At 47.1% G+C, this 26,350-nt stretch overlaps 1 protein-coding gene across 1 annotated transcript in view; it reads right to left on the bottom strand.

Annotated features, from left to right (window-relative positions):
- The window catches only part of COL23A1 (collagen type XXIII alpha 1 chain), a 173,989-nt gene that overhangs the window by 1,835 nt on the left and 145,804 nt on the right, over positions 1–26,350 (bottom strand). The window contains exons 6-28 of the mRNA XM_064387770.1: positions 22,023–22,049; positions 20,201–20,227; positions 19,531–19,557; positions 14,979–15,050; positions 13,619–13,735; positions 13,141–13,176; positions 12,599–12,625; positions 12,172–12,198; positions 11,006–11,050; positions 10,375–10,437; positions 9,076–9,120; positions 8,531–8,608; positions 7,220–7,273; positions 6,424–6,468; positions 5,859–5,948; positions 5,440–5,511; positions 5,084–5,125; positions 4,218–4,244; positions 3,738–3,809; positions 3,597–3,650; positions 3,311–3,337; positions 2,772–2,825; positions 2,037–2,123 (exon numbers count right to left, since the gene is read on the bottom strand). Coding sequence (XP_064243840.1) covers positions 2,037–2,123; positions 2,772–2,825; positions 3,311–3,337; positions 3,597–3,650; positions 3,738–3,809; positions 4,218–4,244; positions 5,084–5,125; positions 5,440–5,511; positions 5,859–5,948; positions 6,424–6,468; positions 7,220–7,273; positions 8,531–8,608; positions 9,076–9,120; positions 10,375–10,437; positions 11,006–11,050; positions 12,172–12,198; positions 12,599–12,625; positions 13,141–13,176; positions 13,619–13,735; positions 14,979–15,050; positions 19,531–19,557; positions 20,201–20,227; positions 22,023–22,049 — 1,215 coding nt within the window. The remainder of the gene's footprint in view (positions 1–2,036; positions 2,124–2,771; positions 2,826–3,310; positions 3,338–3,596; positions 3,651–3,737; positions 3,810–4,217; positions 4,245–5,083; positions 5,126–5,439; positions 5,512–5,858; positions 5,949–6,423; positions 6,469–7,219; positions 7,274–8,530; positions 8,609–9,075; positions 9,121–10,374; positions 10,438–11,005; positions 11,051–12,171; positions 12,199–12,598; positions 12,626–13,140; positions 13,177–13,618; positions 13,736–14,978; positions 15,051–19,530; positions 19,558–20,200; positions 20,228–22,022; positions 22,050–26,350) is intronic.

Raw genomic sequence — 26,350 nt, 5'->3', positions numbered from 1 at the left:
TTGTTTTTCTGAGGACAACTGCAAATCATCTAACACACAGCATTTTCTGTGGTTAAAAAAATGAAAATAAAACAATGACCTCTCTTAGCTAGTGGTGCAGAGCCCTTTTGGGGAGCAGAGCACGAACCTTCCTGCATAAGCACTGGACTCAACCTGAGCAGAGCTCTGTGCTGACACAGCAAAACCCTTCTGGTGCCCAGAGTGCCAGTGGCCCTGCTCTGCAGGACTGTTTGTTTGAGGAAAGCTTTTCAAATCCCAGCTGGGGATGGGACTCAGGGCTGCAGCAGCACAGGCACGAGGGGAACCAAACTGGGCCATAGGCACTGAGAGAAACCATAACTAACTTTGGGCATCTGTTACCATAAAGGGACTGGCATCCCCTGCATGATCTCCCAAGATTTACACTCCCTATCTAAGGTAATTTTAACTGGGAAGAAGGAGGCACAACTCTGGCATCCTTCCCCAAATGCCAGAGTGAAACATCTTGTTCCAGCTCTGCTGCCCTGTGTCCTTTTTCTCCCTGGAGGGGTTTGCTCCTGGGGACAAGGCTTGGTCACAGCAGGAACACACACAAACCATGCAAGGCAGAGCAGATACTGTACCAAAGGGCAGGGCAGGCTCACCCCATCCAGGCCTGGCAAACCTGGGTCCCTTTTGCTGCCTGCAATGCTATGATCTCCCTGTTTGGAAAAATAACTGCTTGTTGAGAATGATAAAGGACACAGGAGTTACACAGACAGACACCCATGTTTCAGCACAGGGGGAGGAGGATGGGTCTAGAGCTTCACAGCTCCATTTCTGATGACAGAGCAGAGTGGTTTTATGGTAGGGAGTTCACATGACACGCAGAATCTGTCAGCTGGGAAAATCCTCTGCACACGAACCAGAGATTCACGTTTGTAAAAGTGCAGTTAAAGAGATAAAGGGTAAATCACCCAACATGTCAAGAGAGGAAAAAATTAATTGCAGTTCACATTCAATCTCCAGACAAAATAAAGCATATTGACTAAAGGAGCTTGTTGCTGGTGTAGTGGAGCTACACAACAGCCTTGGCTGCCATGGCTGTGCTCAGAGAGTGAGGAGAAGTCACACGTTCAGAGAAGAAATGGGTTTTTGAATTGTCATGGAGCAAGCAGCTGGCACTCTTAATTAGGCGCTTCTGGACTAAGTTCTAAAAGTTCTAAACAGCTACATTTAAGCAGTTTCAGTTCCATATTTGATACTTCTCATCCTGCAGTTTCAAAGCACTTCAGGGAAAGAATCTCTCTAGTTTTAGTCATTATATGAGAAACAGTAGTGAAAAGGAGATAAATTTTATCAGATCAAATAACTTCTTACAAACCACTCTAGATTTTTTTTTTTTTGTGGGCTCTCTAATGAATGAGAGGTACAGGAAGTGGACTTGGGAGATCCAGCTTCCCCAGGCTCAAACACCCAGGAGGTTTCCTGGAAAGCGGCGGTGGCCCGGGGTGTGTCTGGGAAGGGACAGCTCTGAGCCACAGGCAGAGAAACCAGGGGAGGTCTCTTCTCCCAGAGGCACTCCTGGCAGCCTGGGGAGGTCCACTCATGCATCACTTATGCTTGGCAGAGCTGTGATGCTGTCAACCCCAACATGCTTCCCCTGGCTCATCCCTCGCTTGGTTTGCAGGGATGAAGGGATGGAGCTGGCCTTGTTTTCAGATCAGCTCCCATCCCCTGCACCCAGTTACTCCCTGATTTCAAACATGCTCAGAAGCCAAGCCAGCAGCATTGCACTATCTCCTGAAGAGCTCTACTGAGGTCCATTGTTCCCGACTACAATAAGAAGGTCTTTACACAAAGATGCTTTATTTTTACTGCTGTGGCTTGCTCCCATCTGGCCCTTACAGTGAGCAGTTAACTTCCAGCAGTGCAGATAAACCATTAAGAAAAGTGAGAAAACAATAACCATCTGCTCTGATTTACTGCAAAAGAGAGAACTCCCAAATCCTCCCTGGCTGCAAAGCTGTGTCTCCTTTTCAGCCCCATGCTTAGGGTGAGTGAAATGAAAGACGTACCACGGGACAAGGCTGATCCAGTCCAGGGGGGCCTGGTTCCCCCTTCTGTCCTTTGGCCCCTTTTCTCCCTGGTATTCCTCGTTCACCCTGTGAGCAAGGGGAAGAAACACCTTTATAAAGTTCATATCTCACAGCATTTGCAGAGTCCCAGTCCTCACCCAGAGTAAGGACACTTGCACTAGTGTGACCTCAGCTGAGCAGTGAAATCACTGTGAAAATCTTCAGTTAAAGCTGGGTGGAAATATTATAATATAATTAATATTATAATATAATATAATAGATAATTTTATAGCAGATTGACTAAATGAGCAGTTTCTGCTGGAGCCCAGGTTGGTATCTGACAGCAGGTGTGAGCAGCAGCTTCCAGCTACTGCCCTGTGCTCAGCTGGGCTCCTGCCTCCACTGGGTACCCCTTTGTGTAACAAAACCTTTGACTTGGATCCATTTTCAAGGTCTATAAACCAAGACCAGTGATTCTGTGCAGCCTGGAGCTGTCAGGCTGCTCCATTTCCCCACAATGGTCAGGCTGGGCTGGGGTGAGGGCAGGCTTGCAAAAACCCTTCCAGGAGGGTTCCAAGGGGAATAAGTGCCTGTCCTGCCCTGAGCTGGGAATTTGCAAATCCTTGGGCTGAACAGAAGGCCTTTCAGCAGTGCCTCCAGGGCAAGCAGCACTGCCTGCCAAAAAGAGCAGCCTGTCCTGGCCCACAAGCATCAACACAACCATAACCCACTCACCTTCTCGCCTCTTTCACTTCTCTCTCCCTTCTCTCCTCTGAGACCAGGGAAACCCTGTCACCACAATTTTTAGGTGGAAAAAAGAAAAAAAGAAAAAAGATTTTGTAAGTTTAGTGTGTGAATGGCTCAGTTCAACATGAGCCAACTCCAGCCATCAGCCTGTCCTGCCACAGTGAAGAATGACATTTTCTTCCTGTTGACTTGGTATGTCAGCAATTTCTTGGAAAAATGGAGTGCTTCACCACACCCCAGCAACATTACAGCTATTAGAAATTTTCGTGTCACTGAACCCAATACAAATATTCTCAGTTGGAAAGGGAAGCCCTGGCAGCACCTTTAGGTGAGCAGCTCCACCGTGCAGTGGAAGCAGCCCAGCAATGGGCCCAAATTCAGCCCTTCCTACAGCCATCACTCCATGGCCATTGTGTTTAAGGGGGACGAGTGTATGCAGTGTTAGATACATATTTTCCCAACAATCTCAAGTTATGTGTGTGTTACTTGTGTTTCTACCACAAATAATGAATGATTTCCATACTCACATCCAATCCTGGCTCTCCTGGCTTTCCCTGCAGATGTAAAAATAAAAATTAAGATGTGCCGTGTTGAGCCTGGTGCTGCAGACAAACTTGGATCCAGTTGGTTTAACGTGGTAGTGAGGGCATGGGCTCACCCAGGAGCCCCTGGGACTGGAGGCTGCCCCTTTGCCACCCAGCAGGGTGGTGCTGGTCCAGCTCTGCAGCTCTGGCTGGACTCCCCACAGCAGGGTTTTACAGCCCCTATTTTAGGATTGCACCCCAACTGCCCCTCTCCCACACCCATGATTACCTTTTCTCCTTTGGTACCAGGTAAACCAATGAGCCCTGGAGCACCTGGGAGACCCTTAAATTAAAAAGAAACAAAGCATTGGGATTGTTTCCTGAGAGACAGGTTTCTGTCAACAGCCAAAAATTTGGGAACACAACTCACAGCAGGTCCGGTGTCACCTTGGTCCCCCTTCTCACCAGTGTCACCTTTCTCTCCCTTTGCACCATCCAGACCCTGCAGAAGTGAAATGGATCAGCCAAGGAGCCCTGGCAGCCCCTCATGCACCCCCCACCTCCCACCCCTGCTCTGGGTGCTCACACCCACACTGCTGCTGATGTTTTGCTCTTTACCACATCACATAAGAAAATAGCTGCAAATACAGGTTTTAAGCCTTTTGGTTTGGAAACCCTGGCTCTCACCAGCCCTCAGGACTCTGTGTGGGAGGAGGGGTTTGGATTGTAAATGCTTGGAAGGAAAAATGGCTTGTTTTCCAAAATGCCAACTGCTGAACAGTGTAACCAAGGGATGTGTTGTGACAACAGTGACAAAAAACTCAGACTCCAGAGCTGACAGGCCTTTGTGAGCCTGTAAATAATGCACTAGCAGCTGGGAAACTGGGTGACATTTAATTTATTGACTTACTTTAGGCCCCTGGATTCCTGGAGGACCCTGTGGGAAAGACAGTGGTGCATTTGAAAAAAACCCAGAATTTAAAAACATACCCTAAACTATCCTTCCCAAACAATTTCTTGCTCAAATTACAGGCTGACAATGATCAAATACTTGTTTTCAAGACAGGTGGCAGTTTATTTTGTTCTCCAGTATCAAATCAAAGGGCAGGGGAACTGAAAAAGAGCATTCTGTGTAACATGGGACAATAAAGCTCTGCAACACAAGCTCTGGAGAGTGAGAGCCCCCAGAATCTTTGCTGAAGAAAGTGACAGGATGCTCTGGGGGTGGCATTGTGCCAACAGAGCCCTCCACACCTGGGCAGGGCTGGGATGTGAATGCCACCTGCTTTTGAAGCATGGTCTCTCAAGGTGAATCTTGGGCCCAGCAGAGGGATCCCAGCCTTCCCAATGTCCCCGACAGCTCCTCTTGGAGCACTGTAGGCACCAAACCCCTTTGATGTCTCCATCAAAAACGCTCTGTGTGTTCACCACCACCTGCATGCTCTCCCAGTGCAGCTGATGGCAGAAAACTTCATGACTTGGGTGAATTTAGGGGAATACAGACACTGTCATGATGGGGAGCAGATTTTCCATCCCACAAGATTTTGTCTTTTATCTCAAGGAACAACTTGGATTTTTGCAAAATGAGCGATAAACTCTGATGTACTCTGATCTAAATCGGGTGCTTTAATTTCTCCAAAGACAGATCAGACTGTGGCACTTCCCTGATTTTTTTTCCCAGATTCAAGACAGCCCACAATGACTGAACAGAACAAACCACCCTTGTCCTTTATCACATACAATAATAAATCTGCATGAATCACTTCAGAGTCCTACCATAGGGCCAGGTAATCCAGGGGGTCCAGGCTCAGGTATGATCTGCAGAAGGGAATTAAACAGCACATTAACAAGGCTGTCAGGAGTGGAAATCTCACAAAGCCCAGAATCATTATTTAATGCCCAATTAATTACCACAGCAGCATCCAATATTTCAACAACCAATACAAAATCAAAATAACTTTGTAGTGCTAAGTGTGTGAACTGCTCTTCCCTAAGGAATAAACCCCATTTAGACAGAATGTAGAAAACAGTTGGGTTTTGCTGATGGATATGGGACTGGAAGGTGTGTCCTGCACCCCCAACCTTGCCTGATCCTGTGCCATGAAAGAGACTTTATGTTGCCAAGATCTTACATGATTATTCTGCAGACATGGTGACCCCGTGTCTCCTTTTTCTCCTTTGTCTCCTTTTGGCCCTTCTGCTCCCTGAAAAATAAAAATGTGACACTGACGTGGTGCATCTTCCAGGAAAGCAAAAATGAGAGAAAAATAGGTTTGTCTCCCTCTAAACACCAGCCTTGGCTCAAGCCATGCTCATGGTCATCTCCAGGGCACCTTGAAGAAATATTTTCTCCTTTTTCTCTCTTGATACATTCTGAATAAGCTGGCTGGAAATGGAAATTCAAAGCTCCCACATCCACCAGCTCCACAGGAAGGTGGTGTGGAGAGGTCCATGCTTAAATCAGCCAACCCAGCCCCATTCTGAGCATTTGCAGCAATCAGTGCACCAGAGAACCGAGAGCAGAGGGACAGGGACAGCCAGAGGGACGTACCGGGGGACCTGCTGAGCCCACTTCTCCTGTCTCTCCTTTCTGCCCCATGGTCCCCACGCTGCCCTGGTCACCCTTTGCTCCTTTGGGACCCTGCAAGTTGAGAGAATACAGCACGTTTAGGAGAAAACTCTGAAAACAACCCCTCACAGCAGCCACTTCTGCCTTTCTGCTGTTCCCTCCGCATCGCGAGCTCATGAGAACATGTTTTAACATTCATCCTCACAGATGCCAATTTTGAGGGTGCAGCAGAATTTGGCTGGGCTGCAGGAGGGATTGCAGCCATTTGGGGTTGGGAAGGTTTACAAAAAGATTTGAGAGAGCATCTGATGAGCTGCTTGTGAAAGGAGCCCCTTCAGCTCGGCAGACACGGCCACGAGCAGCATCAGCACGCTCAGAGCAGAGCAGGGGCTGCAGGCAAAGGGCCATCAATTCAGGGAGACACAGCTGCCCCTACACAGCAGAGCTCACTCCTGGCATGCTGGATTTGTTTTTCAGACATACAGGAAACTTCCTTTTCATTTGGCTCCTGGCAAGGCCTCGCTCGATCCGGCCGTGCCTCACTCACCTTTTCACCATCCATTCCAGGTGGACCTGGCAAGCCCAGCTCTCCCTGGAGGGAGACAAAGAAAGGGGAGCCCGTGGTAAATTAAATTAAGGATTCATCCTTGGAAAGCATTGTGCAAGGAAATGAGTTATTCACACACAACTGTTGTGGTTATGGGTTTGCCACTGCCAGGCTTAGGACCAAGGAGGCGTCAGTGACCCACCAGCATCTCCAGCTGATCTGTATATTGGGACAGAGGCCTCAAAAGGCACTGAAATCCTGTCCCATCCTATTATTTCAAGAGATACTTTTCTACAAATTACATTATTCTTTTTAAGAAACAGCTGGCTGCAGGTTACAGACTCTTGCTTGTGAAGCAGGAGGACACCAGGTCCTGGGACAGCGCTGGGACAGCAAACATCACACAGGGAGGGTGGGAATGAGGGTGGCTCAGCACAGCCACAGGACTGCCAGCCCCTCTCACAACTGCTTCTCCCACTTCTGCCTCCTGCCACAGACAAATGGGGCAGTCTCAGAGGAACTGGGATTTTGACTGTCAGGTGTGGAACTGAGACTGGACTCATTTCTGGGACAGCATCCTCTGGAAAAAGGCCAGAGACAGGTCCACAACATTTTGGCTTTTGTGTGAAAGCCACTGTTTTTTCAGTCAGAGAAAGGGCTAAATAGCACACACAGCCTCAAACTCCCCTTCAGGCAGCTTCAACTGCCTTATTTTGGCTTGGGAGACTCTTCATGGAGTGCTACTACTGACCACAGCTTGGTCATCTTGCCGTAGCTTGGCAGAGGCCAGGCTCACCTTGGGACCTGGAGTGCCTTGGGGGCCCGGTGGCCCTGGGGGACCTGGTGGACCCTGAAACACAAACAAAACAGGTTTGATCATGACTGGCCTGGACATGGCTGTGCTTGTGCTGTGGGGATGAGCACTCCCAGCCACGATCTGCCAGAGACACTCAGGTGAGTGGATTGTCTGAGCACTGAGATGAGCTCAGCTGCCCCACAGAGTGCCCGAGGTTCCTCTGCCACGGGGTTGTTCATGCAGAACACAACACAGTGGGAGCCAGTCAGGTGTACAGCTGCAAAGACATGGGCTAAGAGGCAAAATGCCTTTGTCTGGAGGTGGGACCCCAATCTGATGGTCTCCTTTTGTATCATGCCCGCTCCAGCCAGCCAGCCTGGGAAGCAGCATCGTGCTGAAAACTGTCAGCCAGCCAGGGAGGTGCAATTAAAGAGGGGAAAAAAGGAGTTTGTGTGAGCACTAACAACAGGAAAACCTTGCACACGTAAAGAAGTTATTTTCCCTGGGCACTGCTGGATGCAAAGACCACAAACCACCTTGAGATGAACAAATATTTTCCAACTTGCAAATTATTTCAAGCAGCAAAATTTGTGGTCTTGCTCAGATGGAAGCCAAACCAGTATCATATCCTGGAGCACCTTTCTCCATGGCTGCACACTCAAATGCTGTTACACTTAGTCACACTGGAAGCCTTTCCAGAGCCTTGTCCTAGAGACAGGTCAGTGCACAAACACTGCAAACATCGAGTAAGCAGGAAAACAGCAAAGTTAGTGAGGTTCAGTGCCCCTCAGCAGTTTCTGCATGCAGAACAAGGGACAGGGTCTGGGTCCAGCAGGTGAAGCCTCCAGATATTTGATGGAGCCTCTCCAATCACTGCACTCCACTCCCAAAGCTGCGTGCCACGCACACATCTGGCAAACAGAAATTACCAGCACTTTGTGTATCCCTGCAGCCTGTTATAAAACAATTAGGATGGTTCTCAAATATGCCTGTAATTAAGTATTTATTCTATTCAGCTTATTTCATCCTAATGAAAAGGTCAGGGCACTGTTCAGATGGGCAGGCAAAGGCTCAGGTGTTGTTCCCCTTCCTCCCACACCCCAACTGCCATCAAGCTCCACCACTGCTTTTGCTGCTACACCCTAAATATCCTCAGCCCCCCAATGCAACCAGCTCTTTCTTCCCTCCCAACCAGCTCTGTGCCAAGACAGAAACCTCAGGAGGAGACAAGGACAGGGGTGGACACGTTGCCACCATGGCAGATGTTGGCAGATTCCAGTCCTGTCCCACGAGCCCTGGCGCAGGGCTTACCTTGAGCGCGTCCAGGATTCGGCCGTCGTAGTCGATCACGACGGTGTCTCCCTGCTCCCCTTTCAGCCCAGGGGGACCCTGCAGGCAGGGATGAATCCTGTTTAATCCTACAGCGTGGAGAGGTGGCTGCTATGAAAGCAAAGACCTGACACGCAGCGTTTGGGGGTTATCACCTTACAAACAGCATGGATTTAACCAGTCCTTAGTCTGACAGCTGAAACTGAAAAACCTCAAAAGGCCATCAGTTTGTGTAATGGAGAAGAGCATAAAAATCCTCACTTGATCACCCCTATTCCCAGCTTCCCTCTTGCAGAAAAAAGGGTCACAGAATGGTCATGAGTATAAGAAAATTGGACTTGACTGATTTCCCATGCCAGCATTCAATACCTGTGCAAGCATTTGTTTAAATATGCACCATCTCTATTTTCTGACACTGAACACATCCTGAAGCAATTGATCCACATACTAAGCAGAAGGAGGTGGTGGGGAGCAGCTAAGGTTGAGACAAATACACAGCTCCAAAATTAAATCCTGAACATCCATACCCGGGGTCCAATGGAGCCAATTCCTCCCTTCTCACCAGGTTCACCCTGAAAATCAAAAATCACATTTTTTTCAATGAGACCAAGGAAAATATAAAATATTTATCTTAAAAACACCGTACCCACCCTAAAGATATGCTTTAGCTTAAGAAAAATTATGACACCAACAAGGGACTGCTTCTCCTAGCAGAAAATAGATTTGACCTGAGAGCGAATATGTTTAGCAAAAAACAACGTTGGTGTAACAACAAGAGGAGTGAGAGGAGGTCTCGTTGCAGGGGGAGAGGAGCGGCCAGCCCGGGGCTGGGCTCCCTGTATGGGCTGTGCTGCTCTCCAGCTCCTCTCCCTGCCCTGTGTGCCGAGCTCCATCTCTTTGTGCTGGTTCCACATGGCTCCCTTTGCTTCAGGCTGAGTTTTGCATGTGGAAAGTTTCAGCTGAGATGTTTAAACCATTTTCAAGGGGGAGTTTAAGGAAAAGTTCTGTGCCAAATTGTTCCTTTTTTCTTCCTCTTTTTTTATTTTTCCCCCTACCCTCCTTTTCATAACTTTTTTTTTTAATTGGAGGGTTTTAAGAAGTCATAGCACTCTTACAGTAATGACCTGAAATTCTGTTCAGGATTCAAAAGATGTCCCCTTTGTCACACCCATGTTGATCCCCTTGCTGACCAAATTAAAGCTGTCCAAAAAGTAAAAAATGGGAAAAATGTATAGAAAAAACCTAAATTCAATGGCTCTAGGAGGAGTTTACTAAAGTTCACCAGGGCCCAGTTTCTTCCTTACACACACTGTCTTGCCCAATAAGGGATCATGACTCTCTGATATAGAAAATATTAGTGCATCCAGATCCTACTAAACACAAAGCAGCTGAGGGGTAAATAGCAGCCCATGGATGGTGTCTGGGGCTCCTCAGCACCACCCAACAAACCCAGACTAATTTTATCTCTCAGCAGCTTTGGAGGTCAGGAGAACAGGGCAGCTCACAAGTGCTTGGGGCTCTGAAGCAATTCCACAGCCATCAATAACATGGGATCAAAATGTGATCAGAATTCCACAGTTTTTGAGGAAAAAGGCAATTCAGTGGAAAATGTGCAAGTGGATGACTTACAAGCTCTTATGCTGATCTCTGCTTGAACCAGGCTTTCATCAAATCACCAGGAAAAGCTAAAACACTCTTAATATCACTCCTTTTGTGTCAGTTTTGGCACATTGTGAGGCTTTTAGAAGGCAAAGGTCCAAAACACCTCCTCAGCTGGAATCCTCTGCCTCAGCAGGGCTGTGCCCAGAGTTCCAGCTTTTCCTTACCTTTATTCCTGGGAAGCCATCTGTGCCGTTTTCTCCCTTGGGACCCACGCTTCCTTTTTCTCCCTGAAAACAAAGCCCTTTAGACAAATGCTGTGCAGAGAGGATGGAGAAAAGATTTCTTCATGTTATCATTTTAATTTATCTTCATTTTACATACATGAGGGAGCAGAGCTCTGCTTTCAGCTGTGAAACATTTCACCTTGCCCAGGTGCAAACGGGGAGTTTTCAAGACAAAAGTGAAGCTTTCAGATTCAGCAGTTTGGCTGTGGGTGGTGTGTTCAGCCATGAAGCTGACCCCAAAACCACAGCACAGAATAATAAATTCACAATGTTTTGTGTTGGAAGGGGTCTTGAAGATCATCCAGTACCAAACCCCTGCCATGTCCAGGGACACCTTCCACTGTTCCAGATTGTTCCAAGCCCTATTACACCTGGCTTTGGACACTTCCAGGGATGGGGCAGCCACAGATGCTCTGGGCACTCTGTGCCAGGGCCTCACCACCCTCACAGTTTTTTGATCTTTTTCCACACCAGAAGAGAAATGTTCCTGCCCCAGCTGTGATATGGTGCAAAAACCAGAGAGCAAAAGATGCAGCCAACACATGGATTAGAGGGACAGAGCAGGACGTACCTTGGGGCCCACAGGTCCTGGTTCCCCAGGGATCCCATCATCACCCTGATGGAACAAAATACAAAAAGTGAAATACACAGGCCTGGTACACACTTAGTAGGTTCCAACACATCAGTTTATCTCACTGGCTGTTGCACAGACCCAAAACTCTCTCAGGTTTGCAGGCTACCAGGACAGAGCTGCAGCAAGGAGCACAGGAGGCTCCAGTGTCATCCCCTGCTCCCACCCAGCCCTGCCTCCCCTGATCCTGGAAAGGTGGATGGGCATCTTCCAGAATTTGCTTACAGCAGGCCCTGGCAAAGGTCTTCTCCCACCTTCAACAGGAACTAAACATTAAATTCCTTAAGGCATTTTGGGCCCCAAAGACCTCCTGTAGCTGCTTCATGGACTTCATCACAAGCCACCAACACCCTCTGCCAGGAGGAGGTTTTTGGTTTTGCTTGTGCTTTGTTGTTCTCCTGGAGTAAAACCACTTCATGGATGCTGATGAGATTAGTTTTACCAGCCAGTTATGAAATGTTAAAGCCAAATTCTGGCCCGAAAAAATGCCCATGGCCACCCCTGTTTTGGGCCAAAGAGTAAAAGGGAAAGGCTGGGCCCTGTCAGTGCTTTGACTCCTCTTAAAGGCAGTGATTTATCCACTTCTCAATGGCACCACTGGGGTGGAGAGCTTGGGCATGTGAATCTCTCACAATCTTCACTTCCACACCCCAGCAGCATTCCTGGCCCTCAAGAGGACATTTCCCAAGGGACTGCAGTGCTGCTTGGTGATGGCCATCCCAGGAACTCCAGAGCCATTCCCTGGGCAGAGAACATCCTCCAGGCACCTCTTGGTTCATTGAACTGTTGGAGAGAAAGGGCTCCAGACCTACTGCTTTGCTTGGCATTTGCTGTTTTATTCTTTGTCTGTTGGGCAGATGTGCCTGCAGCTTCTGGCTCACTTGTGGAAATGAAAGCCAGGCTGCAGGCACAGCCATGCCCAGCCCAGGGTGGTGTGGGAGGGAAACTGAGGGAACACAGGGAAGGGTTGGTGTGGACAGCCACGACACAGCTTCTACACCAGCCTCTGGCAATGGTTTCCCTAGCCAAGCACAGAGCAAAGCAAAGGGAAAATAAATAAATAAATAAAATAATAAATGAATTTTTTAAAAAAATCACCATTTTACCTTTTTCCCCTGGACACCAGGCTCACCCTTCAACAGCAATATCAACAGAAGAGAAAGAAATTTAGGGGCATGACAGAAAATAAGGCAAATTATTATAATCAAAATTAATTGTAAAATTAAAATACTTAGCTTGTGCTGATCATATTTATCCCCCCCAAATGCAAGAAAGCACATTCCCACAACACAGCAGATTGCAGCCCCCTGCAGGTCCCTCCAGCCCCATTTCCAGTTTTGAGCATGGGCAGTGGATGTGATATTGAGGAAGTGACACATTCAAATATTTACACCCAGTCAATGCCTTGGAATTTTATGTCTGATATACATCAATGGGTTCAAGTCCACTGCAAAATGCTTATTTTCATCCCCATCCCTCTTATGCAGCATTATTTCAAGAATTCATGTTAAAATTAGGCAGATTATTACCCACCTTTGGTCCTGGAGGTCCTCTGGCACCCTGTTGAATATAAGAGTGATAGATATAATTGTTTGACAACAGAGTAAAACAGGATAAAAACATTTCTAAGAGTATTTTAATTCCAAGAAAAAACATGACACAGATGTCAACTTCTCATCTTCCCTTACAAACAGAGCTGTATTTGTTCTCTGTGCTCCCAGTAAATAATATCCTTTTAGGGTTCATGTATTTTATGTATAGTAAACACCTTTTTATCCAACATAAACCTTAGCAATTTGGAGTCGCAATGCCAGGTGGCTTCAGAGGGGCAGCAGCCAGGCTACAGGAGCACCACATCCCTCCAGAAGAGCCCAGGGAACACAGAACCTGGCCTCTTTTCTCCCCAGGGCACAGATAGCCATGGACAAACATCCATTTTAGGGCACCTATAATTCCATGAGGAGTTTTTTGTCCTCCATGAGCCATGACACAAACCCCCTTGCTGCAGTGAGCTGAAGGGTGATGTACAGTGGGGGTGAGGGACACACAGAGAGATCCTCCTGGGCAATACTGACCATGACTCCATCCTCTCCTGGCTCGCCTTTGAAACCCTGCAAAAACCAAAAAGACCAACATTGAAACTATCACCTCTCATTCTCCAAAATGCTCAGCAATAATTAGAATGTTCCACTGCGCTATGCTTTAGCCTATTTTTTACTAAATAAATTGCCAGTGGTCTTCAGCTTTGCAACAGGTCATCCAAAGGGTATGAACTGGGGAAGAGATCTCCTGGCTGTGTCAGTCAGAACCAGCCCTGCAAACACACCCCAGGTCCAGCTCTGTGCTCCAAACCGTGAGAGGGAAGGTGCCCTCCTGCTCCCTTGCCCCAAACCCCGAGGCTTGGCTCTGTGAGCAGCCTCTGGAGCCCAGCTGTGCCTCAGGCTGGGGACTCAGTGGCTGTGGTGGCAGCCCTGGGGAAGGGGACACCCTTCACCCCGCTGTCCCTCGTGGGGTGGGAGCTGCTGGCGCTCGCTGCGCATCTCCCGTCCTTACAGGGGAGCCTGGAGGTCCTCTGGGGCCATCCTTTCCCGTGTCACCAGGAGGCCCCCGGGCTCCTGGGGGTCCTGGTGGACCAGGGGGGCCCGTGGCTCCATCTCGACCTTGATCACCCTGGAAGAAGTTCACACAGACATGGTGAGATGAAGGAGTGTGGGCAAGGGGTGCTCTCAGGGTGTCCACGACACATGCACTGCATCCCTGGGCTCACAGCACCCTGGCCTTGCTGGTCCAGGGAAATTTAACTGCAGCTTCCAACTGTTCAGCTTTCAGCTTTCCCAGCAGCAGTTGGGAAAGATGAAAGTGAGCTTGCCAATTTTTGCCATTTGGGTCTGGTTCCTCGACCAGGATTGTGCTAGACAACGAGATTTAATCTGCTTAAGCCCCTACCCAGTGATTGTCTGCATGGAATCCACCAAGCCAACAGCACCCAGAGCAGCCCAGGCTCACACCATGCTGGCAGGGAGCATGCACACACTGCCATGGCTCCGTGCACCACGCCAGAAAACCACAAAAAAAAAGTGTCAGTGCTTAATGTCATCCTAGACAGCCACATTCACACAGGGACCTCCCGAGCCGCTCGCACCCTGCGGATTTTGGGTGTTGCTGTGTCCCTGCAGGTCTGCTGGGTGCCATTCCCAAGGGGAGCACCCCGTGGGGCTGATTCCAGGCTGGGAATCAGCTCCTGGCCCCCCAGCAGCCAGCCCAGCCCAGCCCAGCCCCGGGGCCTGGCCCATCCATCGGCTGCACAATGGGAAAGGCGGCCTCGTAAATCTTGTGGCAACATCTGGGAGAGTCACCACCAAGGGCTGGGTTTAATATGCAGTCCACCCTCAAATCAGGGACAAGTGTGGGATTTTTCAGAAGTCCTTAAGTGACTTAGCAGCACAAGTCCCATGGCCTTTCAACAAGATCTGGGCTCCTAAATCACTTGCATCCTTTTTAAAAAAACCCAATTGTAAATGCTGAACACTGCAAGCAATTATGTCAAGTTGAGTCTCCCACTGAATTTTTCCTAATTACAATGTCCCATTTAGAGTTCAAGGATTTAGATTACTCTAGTTTTAATGCATTTTATTTTACAATACCAACACTGTTTATATCAAATTTACAGGACTTTGCTGCTTGATTCCCAAATCTCACACAGAACCAAACACTAAAGCCCATTAGTTTTATATTCCTTTACTCTGACAATGCCTGCCCCCTAAATTCCAATGGGATTTCAATTAAAATTTCCAACAAGCATCTCTAAACACAGCCATGGTTGTGGCAATTAAAAATAGCAACAGTCAGCCAGAAAGAGAAAGCAAAAGCAGCTCAATCACAGCAAACCAGTGGCAGCAGATTTGGAGTCTACCTTGAGCACTCGCCGGCTAAAGACAAGCTGGTCATTAGCCAGAAATCCATGACTGAGGTGGGGAAAAACCATCTATATCCAGGGAAAGTGGGAGGCAGAAGAAGAAAGAGCAGCAGTTTAAGATGAAAGCACAGCAGAAGAGTGAGTTTTAGAGGCTGTAGCAATATATAATATTTATTTTTAATAACTAGTTGATACATTGGAAAGTAATAGTCTAGGTAGCCAACACTGGGGTTTAAGGTTCTGGGTACACTGGATCTTTGTAACAGGACACAGACTGAGGGAAACAAGTATTTTTTCGCTAGTTTACTGCACAATAGGACATTCAAAGCAGCTGGGGAAAGGATTCCCCCACTGCAGAATAAAGAGTATTATTCCAGTAAACCCCATAGGGGATTATATACCCCAGCATTTCCCTGAGACCAAATACTGTATTTGTTTTCAGAGGCTCAAATGAATACTGATGTATTCCCAGCCTGCAAATTGCAGATAAATCTCCCAGATTTATATGATGCAAAAACAATGTATTTAGGCTGTATCAGTAGTCATTGCTATTGTGTTTTAGCCTTTCCACTCATCTGTCTGGGGAGAAGCAGGAAGACATTTCCTTTCTCAGGACACCACGTGCATCCCCCTTTCCCCCATCCACCCATCCATAGGGGAATCAAGAGGGTGGAGTGAAGCCACAAGAAGCCCTGTGGGAACACACAGCAAAGCCTCCATGAGGGTTTCTGGAGGTTTCTGGGGAACAAACCTATTTTCCAAATTTCCAGAGAGCTTTTAAACCTTGCACACCAATAACAGATAACCCCAAACCTCAGTTTTGGGGCGAATAGTGCACTGGCAAGGCCACCCCCTGCCCAGCCTCCCAGGACAGATGCTTTAACACCACCATGACAAGAAGAGAGGGAAAAAGAAAAGTCAGATAGAAAAAAGCAATCAATCCCAGAAAATAAGCCCCTACCAAGAATTATTTTCAAGATGTAGAGAGGGGCTTTAAGCTCAACACTCAGTTAAATGCAGCTACTTTTGGGAAGAACAGCACTGAAATACTGAGAAAATAAAATTAATGAGGACACAGAACCCTTGCACGTGGCCAGGTCCTCTAAATACTACAGAAACCACCAAAAAGACTCTACTGAGAGCAAAGGGGTTTGTGGTAAACAGAAGGGACACAGTTCTGTGGCTCATTATGTGCATAAAGTACAAAAGAGCATAAAGTGGGATTTTCATAAAACCCCACAGAGAAAAACAGGAACTGAATTTTTTTTCTCAGGTTTCTCAGACTGGTGGGCATCATCCAAATAAGCATGTTCCAAGCCCAGCCCTATCTGTTTTAATGGAAAATAACAATTTGCATTTGCTCCAGGGCCAAACACACCATATCCCACTAAATCCAGCCATCATATGTTTCATTTTAAACAGCTCCTGTTACAGATGGGCCCATGAGAGGTGAACAGCCCTGAGTGGTATAAAATAGAGAGACACCATCCCTGGTTCAGGAAACATCCAGGCTCCAGGAGAGGGGTTAAGTGTGATGGAGTAACACATTCCTGCTCCAGAGTTCCCAGAGCATCAGGTTGCAAGGCACTGGGCTAACAGGCTGTTGGGTCTGACCCCATCTAGCAATGGAATATTGGAGCACAGAACCCTTGAACACTGGTAAATTCCAGCTTTAGAGTCCTCGATGTAGCCATTTCAACATAACACTCCAAAGTCAGCAAATAATAAAATAAAAGTATCCATAGATGTCTGTTGACTGTCACAGAAATCTCTGCAGGATGCTTCCTGTGCTGAGTTTTTATCTGCAGTGTGAGCTTGGCCAGCAGTTATAATTTTGCAGAAAAGGAGGGAGCACTGAGCTGTGTCTGCACTGGGCTGCAGAGCTGCTTCAGCCACGCCAGTGTTTGGCCCCCAGCAGCTCCAGATGCAGGAGATGCTGGAGCCATCTCCATCAGCCCTGGCCATGGGCAGGCATGTGCCAGTGGGCCATGCAGACAGCAGGTCTCCCACCAGCTGAAGCTCATTTTCCCCCTCTGGAGAGCAAAGCTGGCGCTGCTGCCACAGGCACTGTGCATCAGCTGGCCCAGATGTGCAGGGATTCCTCAGCCCCATCATTTGTCTGAACATCTCATCTGTCAGTACGAGCAAGATCACCCAGCTGAGTTCATAAATCCAGAGCAGCTGGCCCAGTGCCAGCTCAGGGAGCAAGTCAGGCTTATAAATGCAGTCCTTTCCAGGGGTGCAGCAATGTATTTGATTGAGAGAGAGAAGCACAGGCACAAATATCAGGGCACAGCTGTCCCAACCCCAGCAGCATCCTGCTTCAACTCTCTCTATTCTCCCAAGAGCAGAGGGGACCAGTTAGTGATTTCTCCCTTCCATGCATTCTGTCAGTACATTTGTGCACATTTATTCCTCATCCTGAGCAGGTGAGGCTGCACAGCATCCTCCCTCATGCTGCTTACAACAAGGAGCATTCAGTGATGAAGACAACCCAAGGGGATATCCTTCTTCAGCTTTCCAAAATTACCCTTCAGCATCTCCCACCAGGCACACTCCCATGTGTAATAATCTCTGGTTTTGTCCACACTGCTGGCAGGTGTTCATTACAGAAAGGGAAGCAGTGCAGACATGAAGAGATTCAGTAGCTAATCCCCAATTGCCATCACCTCACTGCCATCACAGACAGTCCCTCCAAAGCCACCCCAAGGACTATTCTCTTTTAATTCATCACTGCTAATGATAGTGTTTCAGTGCTCACTGACACACTCTATCCTCATTCCACTCCCATGGACATGACCATTTACAAGGAAGAGGGCACTGGGTACAGTCCTAGTTATTTATCTTCCTATTGATGCAGAGAGTTGCATTGACACATCTTTCAAAATCAGCTAAACAAAGCTACCACTGAAACTTGAGGAATAAGATAGATTAAATTCAGAAATAAAAAGTAATCTAGACCAGATGGTATTAAGAAGTTTTGCCTCTTATTCACAACTTTGAGTGTCTGGAGACATAAAGGGAGAGTCAGGCACCTGTTTTTAAGTCTACTTGTGCATGGTTGTGCCAGGCTTTTCTCTCTCAAATTATTTTTGAGCCTTTTTCTCACCGTTCTGTAAAAAGTCATAAATAAATCAAAAACTGAAGCAAAACCTGGAAAAATGCAGATCAGGACAAAATATGCCCCCCAAACCCAGCATATTTTCCTTGGTAGGTGAAGGCAAAGGACAAGTGTTACCTTGAGAGCTGGTACCTGCCCTGCAAGTCCAGACAGAGCTGTCCCAGAGCATCTCCTGCAGCAGGAGGTGAGTTCCACAGCGCCTGGCAGCACAGAGCCTTTGGAGCCTGAGCACCTCCTCCAGCATTCCCGAGCTGCCAGCCCCAAAGGCACCCCCAGCCCTGGCTGAGAAGTGAAAACCCAGGTCCCTGTGCTGCTGGATCACCTCTTAAAGCCAGTTCTGAGAACGTGGGTGGGCACTTGGACCAAGTGAGGCCTTACGCCGAGCCCCTCCTTCACCACACAGGCCATAAATCCATCTGAGAAATTTTAGGGGCTCTCTGAGCCCCAGGGTGACATTTCCAAACACACCCAAGGCAGTTGGGAGCTGCTTCAGAACATGACACCAACTTCATGGAGTGATTTTACAGCCTCCAGGGGAAAAGAGAAAAATGTCTCTGAAGCATCTCTACTCGACATTAACCACTGAGGTCCAGGTTATGTTTCCAGCAATGACATCTAACCCAGGTCAGCCATCTCTTGAGTGCCAGCTCCAAATCCAGCCTCCTACAGTGACAGGTACACCAGGATCCCAGCACATCTACAGTGGGGTTTGCTGCAGGTGCCCATAATCCACAGACAACCACACCTCAGAAATACCTCTGCAACAGAGCCCACACCTCATGGTGAAACCGCTCATCTCATCCCAACATGGGACACATCCCCCTTGTGTCTCATGGAGATCTGTCCTGATTTACCTCAGTAAATCTTAACTTCGTGCAACTCCATGAGAGGAAATGTCATGAAATTCCATTAATTTCTGCATGCTGTAACCAAAAGAGTTTTCCCTCATCACGCAGCTACTTTAACCCCTTTATTTTCAAAGGCAGCCTGGATATCACCTGGATGCCATCCTGCTCCCAGGTGGAGAGCTCAGCAAGGGAGAAGGAACATTCCATCCTGCACAACTCCATACTGGACATCTCCTGGGGACACCAGGCCCTACCCCCACATGCTGGTGCTCTAATGCCAACAAATAAGGAGCACTCAAGATGAACTTCAAGAGAAACATGGAGTCTGTCTCTGACACTGGAAGAGGAAATCAGGGGTGAGAAGGTTCAGTAGAAGCAAAACCTCCATGAGGTACCCAAAGAACTTCGACTCCTTTTTCCTCATGGCCAGAGTTAGGAAAATCATCACCACAAAGAGCTCCAGAAGCAAAATTAAACATTTCCACAACTGTTACCATACTGTTTGCAGCAAGGCTTTGTTTTGTGCAGTGACTAAACCCGACCAGATTTCAGAACAAATCAGTGTTGTGTCACTACTTACCCTTGGGCCAATGTCTCCTGCTTCCCCCTGCAAATCAGGAAAAACAGCAAAGGGTCAGAGTTCAAATCTCAGCCCTGAAGGACTGAGCACAGGGTCAGCTGGACACGGGTACAGCACACAAGGGAAGGGGCAAGAGTCCTATTGTTTAATGTATTTAAAGTGAGGGAGGAGAAGGTTTTGAGAAAACACAATAGGGAAAGATTCTGCCCTGGCAGGCAGTGCAACAGATTATAAATCAGAAATAGCAGTTTGTTTCCAACTCTAAGGCTCTCCTAGCAACTGCTTATGTCCTTCACATGTGAAAATTGACTTCACTTTCCGTAATGACCTTCTCTGGCTCCTCTGACTGCATGGGTGTCATGCAAACATGATGGAGCCCAGACCTCTGGCAGGAATGAAGAGTTTTATACTCTCATCACCCTTAGTGGCTAACCAGAACCCTATAGCATAGATGAGCTTTAAGACCACACTTGTCCCCCCACCTTTTTTGCAAATTCCTCCTGCCCTCCCCTTCATGGAGCTTTTCCAAGAGCAATGTGAGAACCCACTCTAACAGCTCCAACAAAACCCAGCTGGGTTATTGGGACAACCTGAACTTGTAAGAATTACAGCAACAGGAGGATATACAGCAACTGCTTCCCCAAAATCCACATGTTAATGCAGCCTTTACCTTTTCCCCTTTTGGTCCTGGAGGTCCCTGGAAACACATAAGAAGAATCCAAATTAAGGAACAGCAGAATCACCAATGCACGTGACATGAAAACCAAGGAAATCACACTCACTCATCAATTCACAAACCTGAGCCACATTCTCTATGATTTTAGGGAATACATGCTACTATTTTAAGTTGTGCAGTGCTTGACATGAGCAACACTTTACCAAAAAGCACCCACGGGGTCCTGCCTGCTCCTGCTGGGACAGAGTATAGAGCACCAGAGCAGGGCAGGCAGTGTGACAGCAGCTCACCAACACGTGACTCTAAATAGATGCAACAGATAACCCTGAGGTATTAAATCACTTCTAGAAAAAGCACATGCTCAGAATATCATTACAACAATTATACATCTGTTTGAAATAAACAAGGAGGACGGGCTGCTTTCTTTGGCCCGTTTGCTGAAGGCATCATTCATCTTCCCTCTGAGCAGCTGTCTGTAGGACAGGCAGAGGCACTGCAGCCCCAGAGAGAGCCCGAGAGCAGCACTTTGATGTGTCTGCCCTGCATTTGCCTTCCAGCACAGAAAAGTACCAACTCTTGGTACCAGTGCCCAGTGTGTGCTGAAGTGGGACCCGGTGGGGGAAGGTCCCCCCACTGCAGCATGCCCACACAGCTTCCCTGCCACTGCTTTTCTCTGAGCAAGGCTGCCGGCCCCTTTCTGTCACGGAAGAGATCGTGAGCAGTCTGTCTTGAGTCTGGCTGTGTGATAAGTCTGCTTTGTCACTGAGATTCACTCGGGGTCTCACTCCTGCCCTGCAGTGGCACCCCAGCCTGGGGGTGCAGGGCTGTGCTCTGGGGTCTGGCTGCACTCTCAGCATGAGGTTTTGCTAATGAAAGCCAAGCCCTTCCTTCTTTTCTTGTCTAATGCTTTATTTCTAGATTTTATTCACATTTGCTATCCTCAGGGTTAGGATAAAAACCAACCACAGCAATGTATGGCTATAACAGCACACTCTCTAACTGGATGGAAATAAGTGTCTGGAGTAGCTTTTCAATTGCAAAGACTGAATGACTTTTACCCACTTTGAAATCCCACATGGTTTAGGACCAGAATTTAAAAAGATTTCATATGGGCCCTCTGGTGAAGGTGGTGGAAGAGAATGGGGTTTGGAGACAGAATATGGAGTTGTGACCTTCTGTAGAAACCATTTGGTGGAAGGAATCAGAGCTGGCTAGGGTTCAATTAGCATAAAAATAAAAAAAGTCTGCATTTCTGTAAAATAAGTAAGAAAAGAATGAAGCACCTGAATATCCAAAGGGCTTCCAAGCAAAAATGAAGTCAAGGAAACAGCTCATAAATTAATCCAGTCTGCTCCAAAAAGTATTTCGTGGACACTGGGCACCCTCAAGCAGTTCCCAGCTCAGGTCCTTTGGAGGAAAATGGAACCTGCTTTGGGATCAATTATTTTTATGGTATCACTCTGTAGTGCCAGAAGCACACAACCAAGATCACTGACTTTGCTCTTTGAATGTGCTACTGGAGTTTATTCCCCAAATTTGGCCTGATGTCCATCTGCAGTCTGTGCTCCCCGAGCTGGGGCAGGAGGGGAAGAGGCACCTGAGATGAGCTGACAGGTAAAGAAAAGTTCACCTCCAGCTCTGCTGGCCAGCCCTGGCTCAGAATTCAAACATGCATGGAATAATTTTCCCAAGTACAATTGTTCCTCCTAAACAGTTATATATGTAGCACTGAATGAGTAATAGTTGAGATACTGCCTGTTTATTGTGGAGCAGCATGAACAAAGACATGTTATATTTGGCACTTAGTGCTACTTACTGGTTTGCCATCCAAGCCAAGGGGCCCCTGAAAAAGGAAGGAAAAGAGAGTATTATTAAAAAATGAAAAGGAAAAAAAAAAGTTTCAAACATAGCATTATGAGGCATGCTCTGAAAGAGATTCTACTTACTTAATCTTTGGCTATGATTCTATGATTTACCTACTCCTCCATCCATGCAATCCAGCAGGAAGGTTTCACAGAGGCACAGTAAGAGGCATCAAACAGTTTGCAGAGTGTGAAGGAGGGTGAAAGGAAGCGACAGGATTAGTGACAGGGGTAAGGTGACACTGCTCTGGCACTTCGCCTGGGACTCCCTGAGGTTTTGGAAGTCAAAACAAGCAGCAGTAAAACATGCCTGATTTGGTTAAACTGAGCAGATCCATGAGTGATTCACATCAACCTTGGATCTGAAGCATTTTTCCTAAAGCACTCAGTTATCCCAGTTCTTCCTCAGGTCTCCTGTTTCTAGGGTTGCTGCACCAATATGGAAAATGGTGAATTCCCCAGCATTTCTGGCACTTAAATCCTTAGTTAACACCAACCCACTGGATGTGCTGGGCCAAAGGAAACATTGCTTTTGATAAGGGATGTGGGGAGGGAGGAAGGAAGCACAGATGCTCTAAGGCCAAAGCTGCCCCTGTCATCAGCTGGAGCTGCCACTTCTGGGGAAAAGGGACACACACCAGTTACTGTAAATCCACTGCCTGTGGCAAATTCAAGGGTTCCCCCTGCAAAGCTGCACCCTGGGATCAGCTCCAGCTCCCTCCTGCACCTGTTCTGCACAGCCACACCTGTGGAATATGCACAGTCTCCTCCCAACATGCTGGATGGAACATCTCCCACGTTACAGCCCTGTGAACCACAAGGACCTACCAGAGCAAAGGGGGTCTGGACTGTGGTACAGTGCTAAAGCACCAAAGTTCTCCTTATTTCTTAGGGAACTGATTGGGGTGAGTCTTTTTTTAGTTTATCTTATGTCTGTGACAGAGAAATTGAGCAAAAGAGGCAAAGGTGGGTAAGAGGAGGCCAATGGCTGCATTAAAAAGAGCATCCTTGCAGCTCACAGCCATTGATAAGGAATAAATGGCCACTGAGAAAGAAAAAAATCAGTCTGCAATGGCTATGCTGATGGTGCCTGGAATATGAAACTCTGGGGAACACAGCTCTGTTAGGAAAAAGGTAAATCCAGATGACCTGGGCAGATATCAGTAGCTGGGTTACAAGGGCTGGGGGACCTGTGCAAGAGAAGTTCACTTGAAAATAAATGAGGATGCCTTTACCCACATGACATTTCTGAAGTGATCAGGCATAGGTTATATTCCTCACGTGATGTGTACTTGTTCTTATAAGGAACCATGAGTACTCAACAGCTACATAGTGGTAATGAAAAATAGACATAAAGCAGTTGTGTCTGTTAATGCAAAGGCTTGCAGGTCACAACCAAACCACCCTGACACCTCCTCCATACTTTATGTCACCTCAATTCTTTAGATTCTAAAAGCTGGGTATGGCATCAGGTTCACAGAGCTTCTTTCCTGAAACTATGATTGTTTGAGGTGATTCATCTGAAGCTCCTGATGCAACTCCCTGACTTTCATAGGATCAGACATGGGATATGAGCACATAACTGGCAGCACATTCAACTTCTCAGAGGAGCAGAAATCCCAGAATTATTATTATTTTTTAAATATAAAATGCCAGTTCTTCAGCTTTTAGCTATTCTTGTATCAGTCCACAAAAAGACATCCAGAAGCAAAAACAATGGCCTATTCAGAAGATGTTTGAGGGAAAGCATTTAATGCTTGAGAGAAACAATATCCATCAGGGTTCCAAAGGGGCTCTTGGCCAGCCACAGCACTGAATGGACAAGACTAGCACAGACTTTTAAATGTCTTGTTAGTCTGGGCTGGAGATTTAATTGATTCTGCTCTACCTGCCCAGCCAAATGTCTGTGTGAGCAAGGCAGGGTTCCCAAGAGCATCCAGGAGATTTCATGGGCAGAGCAGAGAGAACATCTGAAATCTGGGCTGCCTGACTTGACTGCCTGCAAATCTCAGGAGTGCCCATGTGTTGAGATTGTTATTGTCTTTTATTTGAATTCTCCTCCATGTCATTTTAATTAAAGATTAAGCAATCTCTAATTTATTTGATAAACAAGGAATGGAGAAACAACAAGTAACCCTCTATTCCCCCCCTTAAACCAATCTCTTTATAGAAGTTTTTACTCTGAGAGGGCAAAAATTACTTCCACTTAACCAACCAGAAAAAAGTGTATGAAAAAGAAGAGTTTTCTCCTTGGAGTCCTTGGTAATAGAAAGCATCACAGTGGCTTTTGGCTCTGCTTTTTGCCCAGGGAGCAATCTCACTTGTGCCTTCACTCACTCTTGATCACAGTCCTTTGCTCTAAATCACACACAGTAATCACAAGATAATTCATTACTCTCTACATCCAGAGGGGATGAACTTTCTGCCTAGGACAAACCCAATGCTTTAAAACAAGATAGAGGGAAAATTCAACCAATTTCCCCCAAAACATAATTCTAACCAAAACCGTCACTGCACTGGCTAAGTGGGACAAAATGCCTCAAGGAAGAGCACACTGTTGGGGTCCCAGATGACCCTAGAGGCCCCTTCCAGCTGGTAACCAGCTCACATCTCAATTTCTGACCACACACCAGATGCGTTCAGTGCCTGGCCAAACCAGCTCTGTGGGACACCCTCCCCATTAGAAAAGAAAAATTGTTACTGTCAGTTCTGCAAAGAAAATACATCTGCAACATCTGTCTGGAGCCCTCAGGTTTCTGGAGCAGGAGGAGCTGGATTAGTGGGGAGAGCTGGTGATACAGAGCTCAATCAATCACTCACAGAGGTGAGTGATAATTGCAATTACACCCCTTGGTTTCACCCCTCACAAAGAGTGACATAGGCACAGGTGCTCCTGCAGGAATAATGATCCATGGTGATCCCATGGTGCATCCCCTTTTGCCATCACCAGGGTGAGGACATTATTTATAGATCTAATATATTTTATGGTACACATTGATGATCTATTGTTTAATGTTATATAATTATACCTTGTGCTGAGAATGCAGACACGGCTCAGATAAAATGTAAAAGCTTGAGCAGAGCTCGTTACTATAGCACATAATCTTGATGCATGCCTTGGTTTTGACATACAACATTTCAACTTCAGAGTAAGGGGCTGCATTCAGATGAATTTTAAAACAAATTCTGATGCATTTTTCATTTTGTCTCACAGTACAAGTTCAGTACAGGTCTTGAGATACAGCACCAAAATGCCACGTCTCATTGCAAAAATGAGATTCACCCGTTGCTGAGGTCAGCTGAAGGCTTGAGAACGGTTTTGAGCTCACCCAAAAGGGAAGATGTGGAGCTTGCAAAAGCTCTTCCAATAAATAGCAGGCATTTCCCACGTCCATCACTCACCTCTGGCTCAGAGCAAGCCCAGGTGCCAGCCTGGCTCCCTGGCCCTCTGCCATCCCCCTCCAGTGCCCTCGCTGCTGCTGGCAGGGATGGACTTGCTCTTAAAGTGTTACAGGAATTTTAAGGGGGGAAAATACATAGTGAAAGCAAAGCCAGAGATTATTAAGAGGACAATCCTTCTGAGTTGGGAAATCTTCTCTCATGGTTATTTTTAATGTTTCCTGCTCTGCTAGAAATTAGCACAGGGGTCGGAAGGAACCCTGCAGTCAAATTTTGACAGATTCAAAGGGCTGCCTTTCCATCTCTGGCTCTGTGGTTTCAAAAAAGGGTAGAATCTTATATTTCAAGGAATGAACAAAAGAGCATGACAATATTTTAGTATCCCTGCAAAGGGCCCTGGGTCATCTGCAGCACAGGCAGGGAGCAGGGACTATCCCTTCCCACAGGCCATGCTGTAAATCCTCACAGGCAGGACAGTGTCTGCTGGCCATGTGGTCCCTCAGCACATTTTTGTGTGAGAAGAAAGCTCTGGCAAAAGCTGTGGCCAAGCACACCCTGCCAGGCCCGTCACAAGGAAAGTGGAGGAAGACAGCCAGGTTGCTGTGGCTGCTCCCAGCTTCCCAGCTGAAGGGAAAGGGAAGAAAAAGGGACTGAAAAAACAAAAAATGAACTGTGAGTCCTCTAAATAGCAGCTGAGAATCACTGGCACTAACTGTGAACAAATTGAGTCCAAGAGGCTTGCTCTGGGGTGTCACCTCATGCCCAGTTACTGCTGCTCCTCCTCCCTCCCTGAAGCCATCAGTGCAGAAGGATCAGAAACACAAAATAACAAATTTCTACTCCATACATTACCAGTGCTGCTGCACTAATCATTTGTCCTTTC

Source organism: Passer domesticus, chromosome 13, assembly GCF_036417665.1.
Source record: "Passer domesticus isolate bPasDom1 chromosome 13, bPasDom1.hap1, whole genome shotgun sequence".
Lineage (NCBI taxonomy): Eukaryota > Metazoa > Chordata > Aves > Passeriformes > Passeridae > Passer > Passer domesticus.
This window is presented reverse-complemented; position numbering and strand designations above follow the sequence as displayed.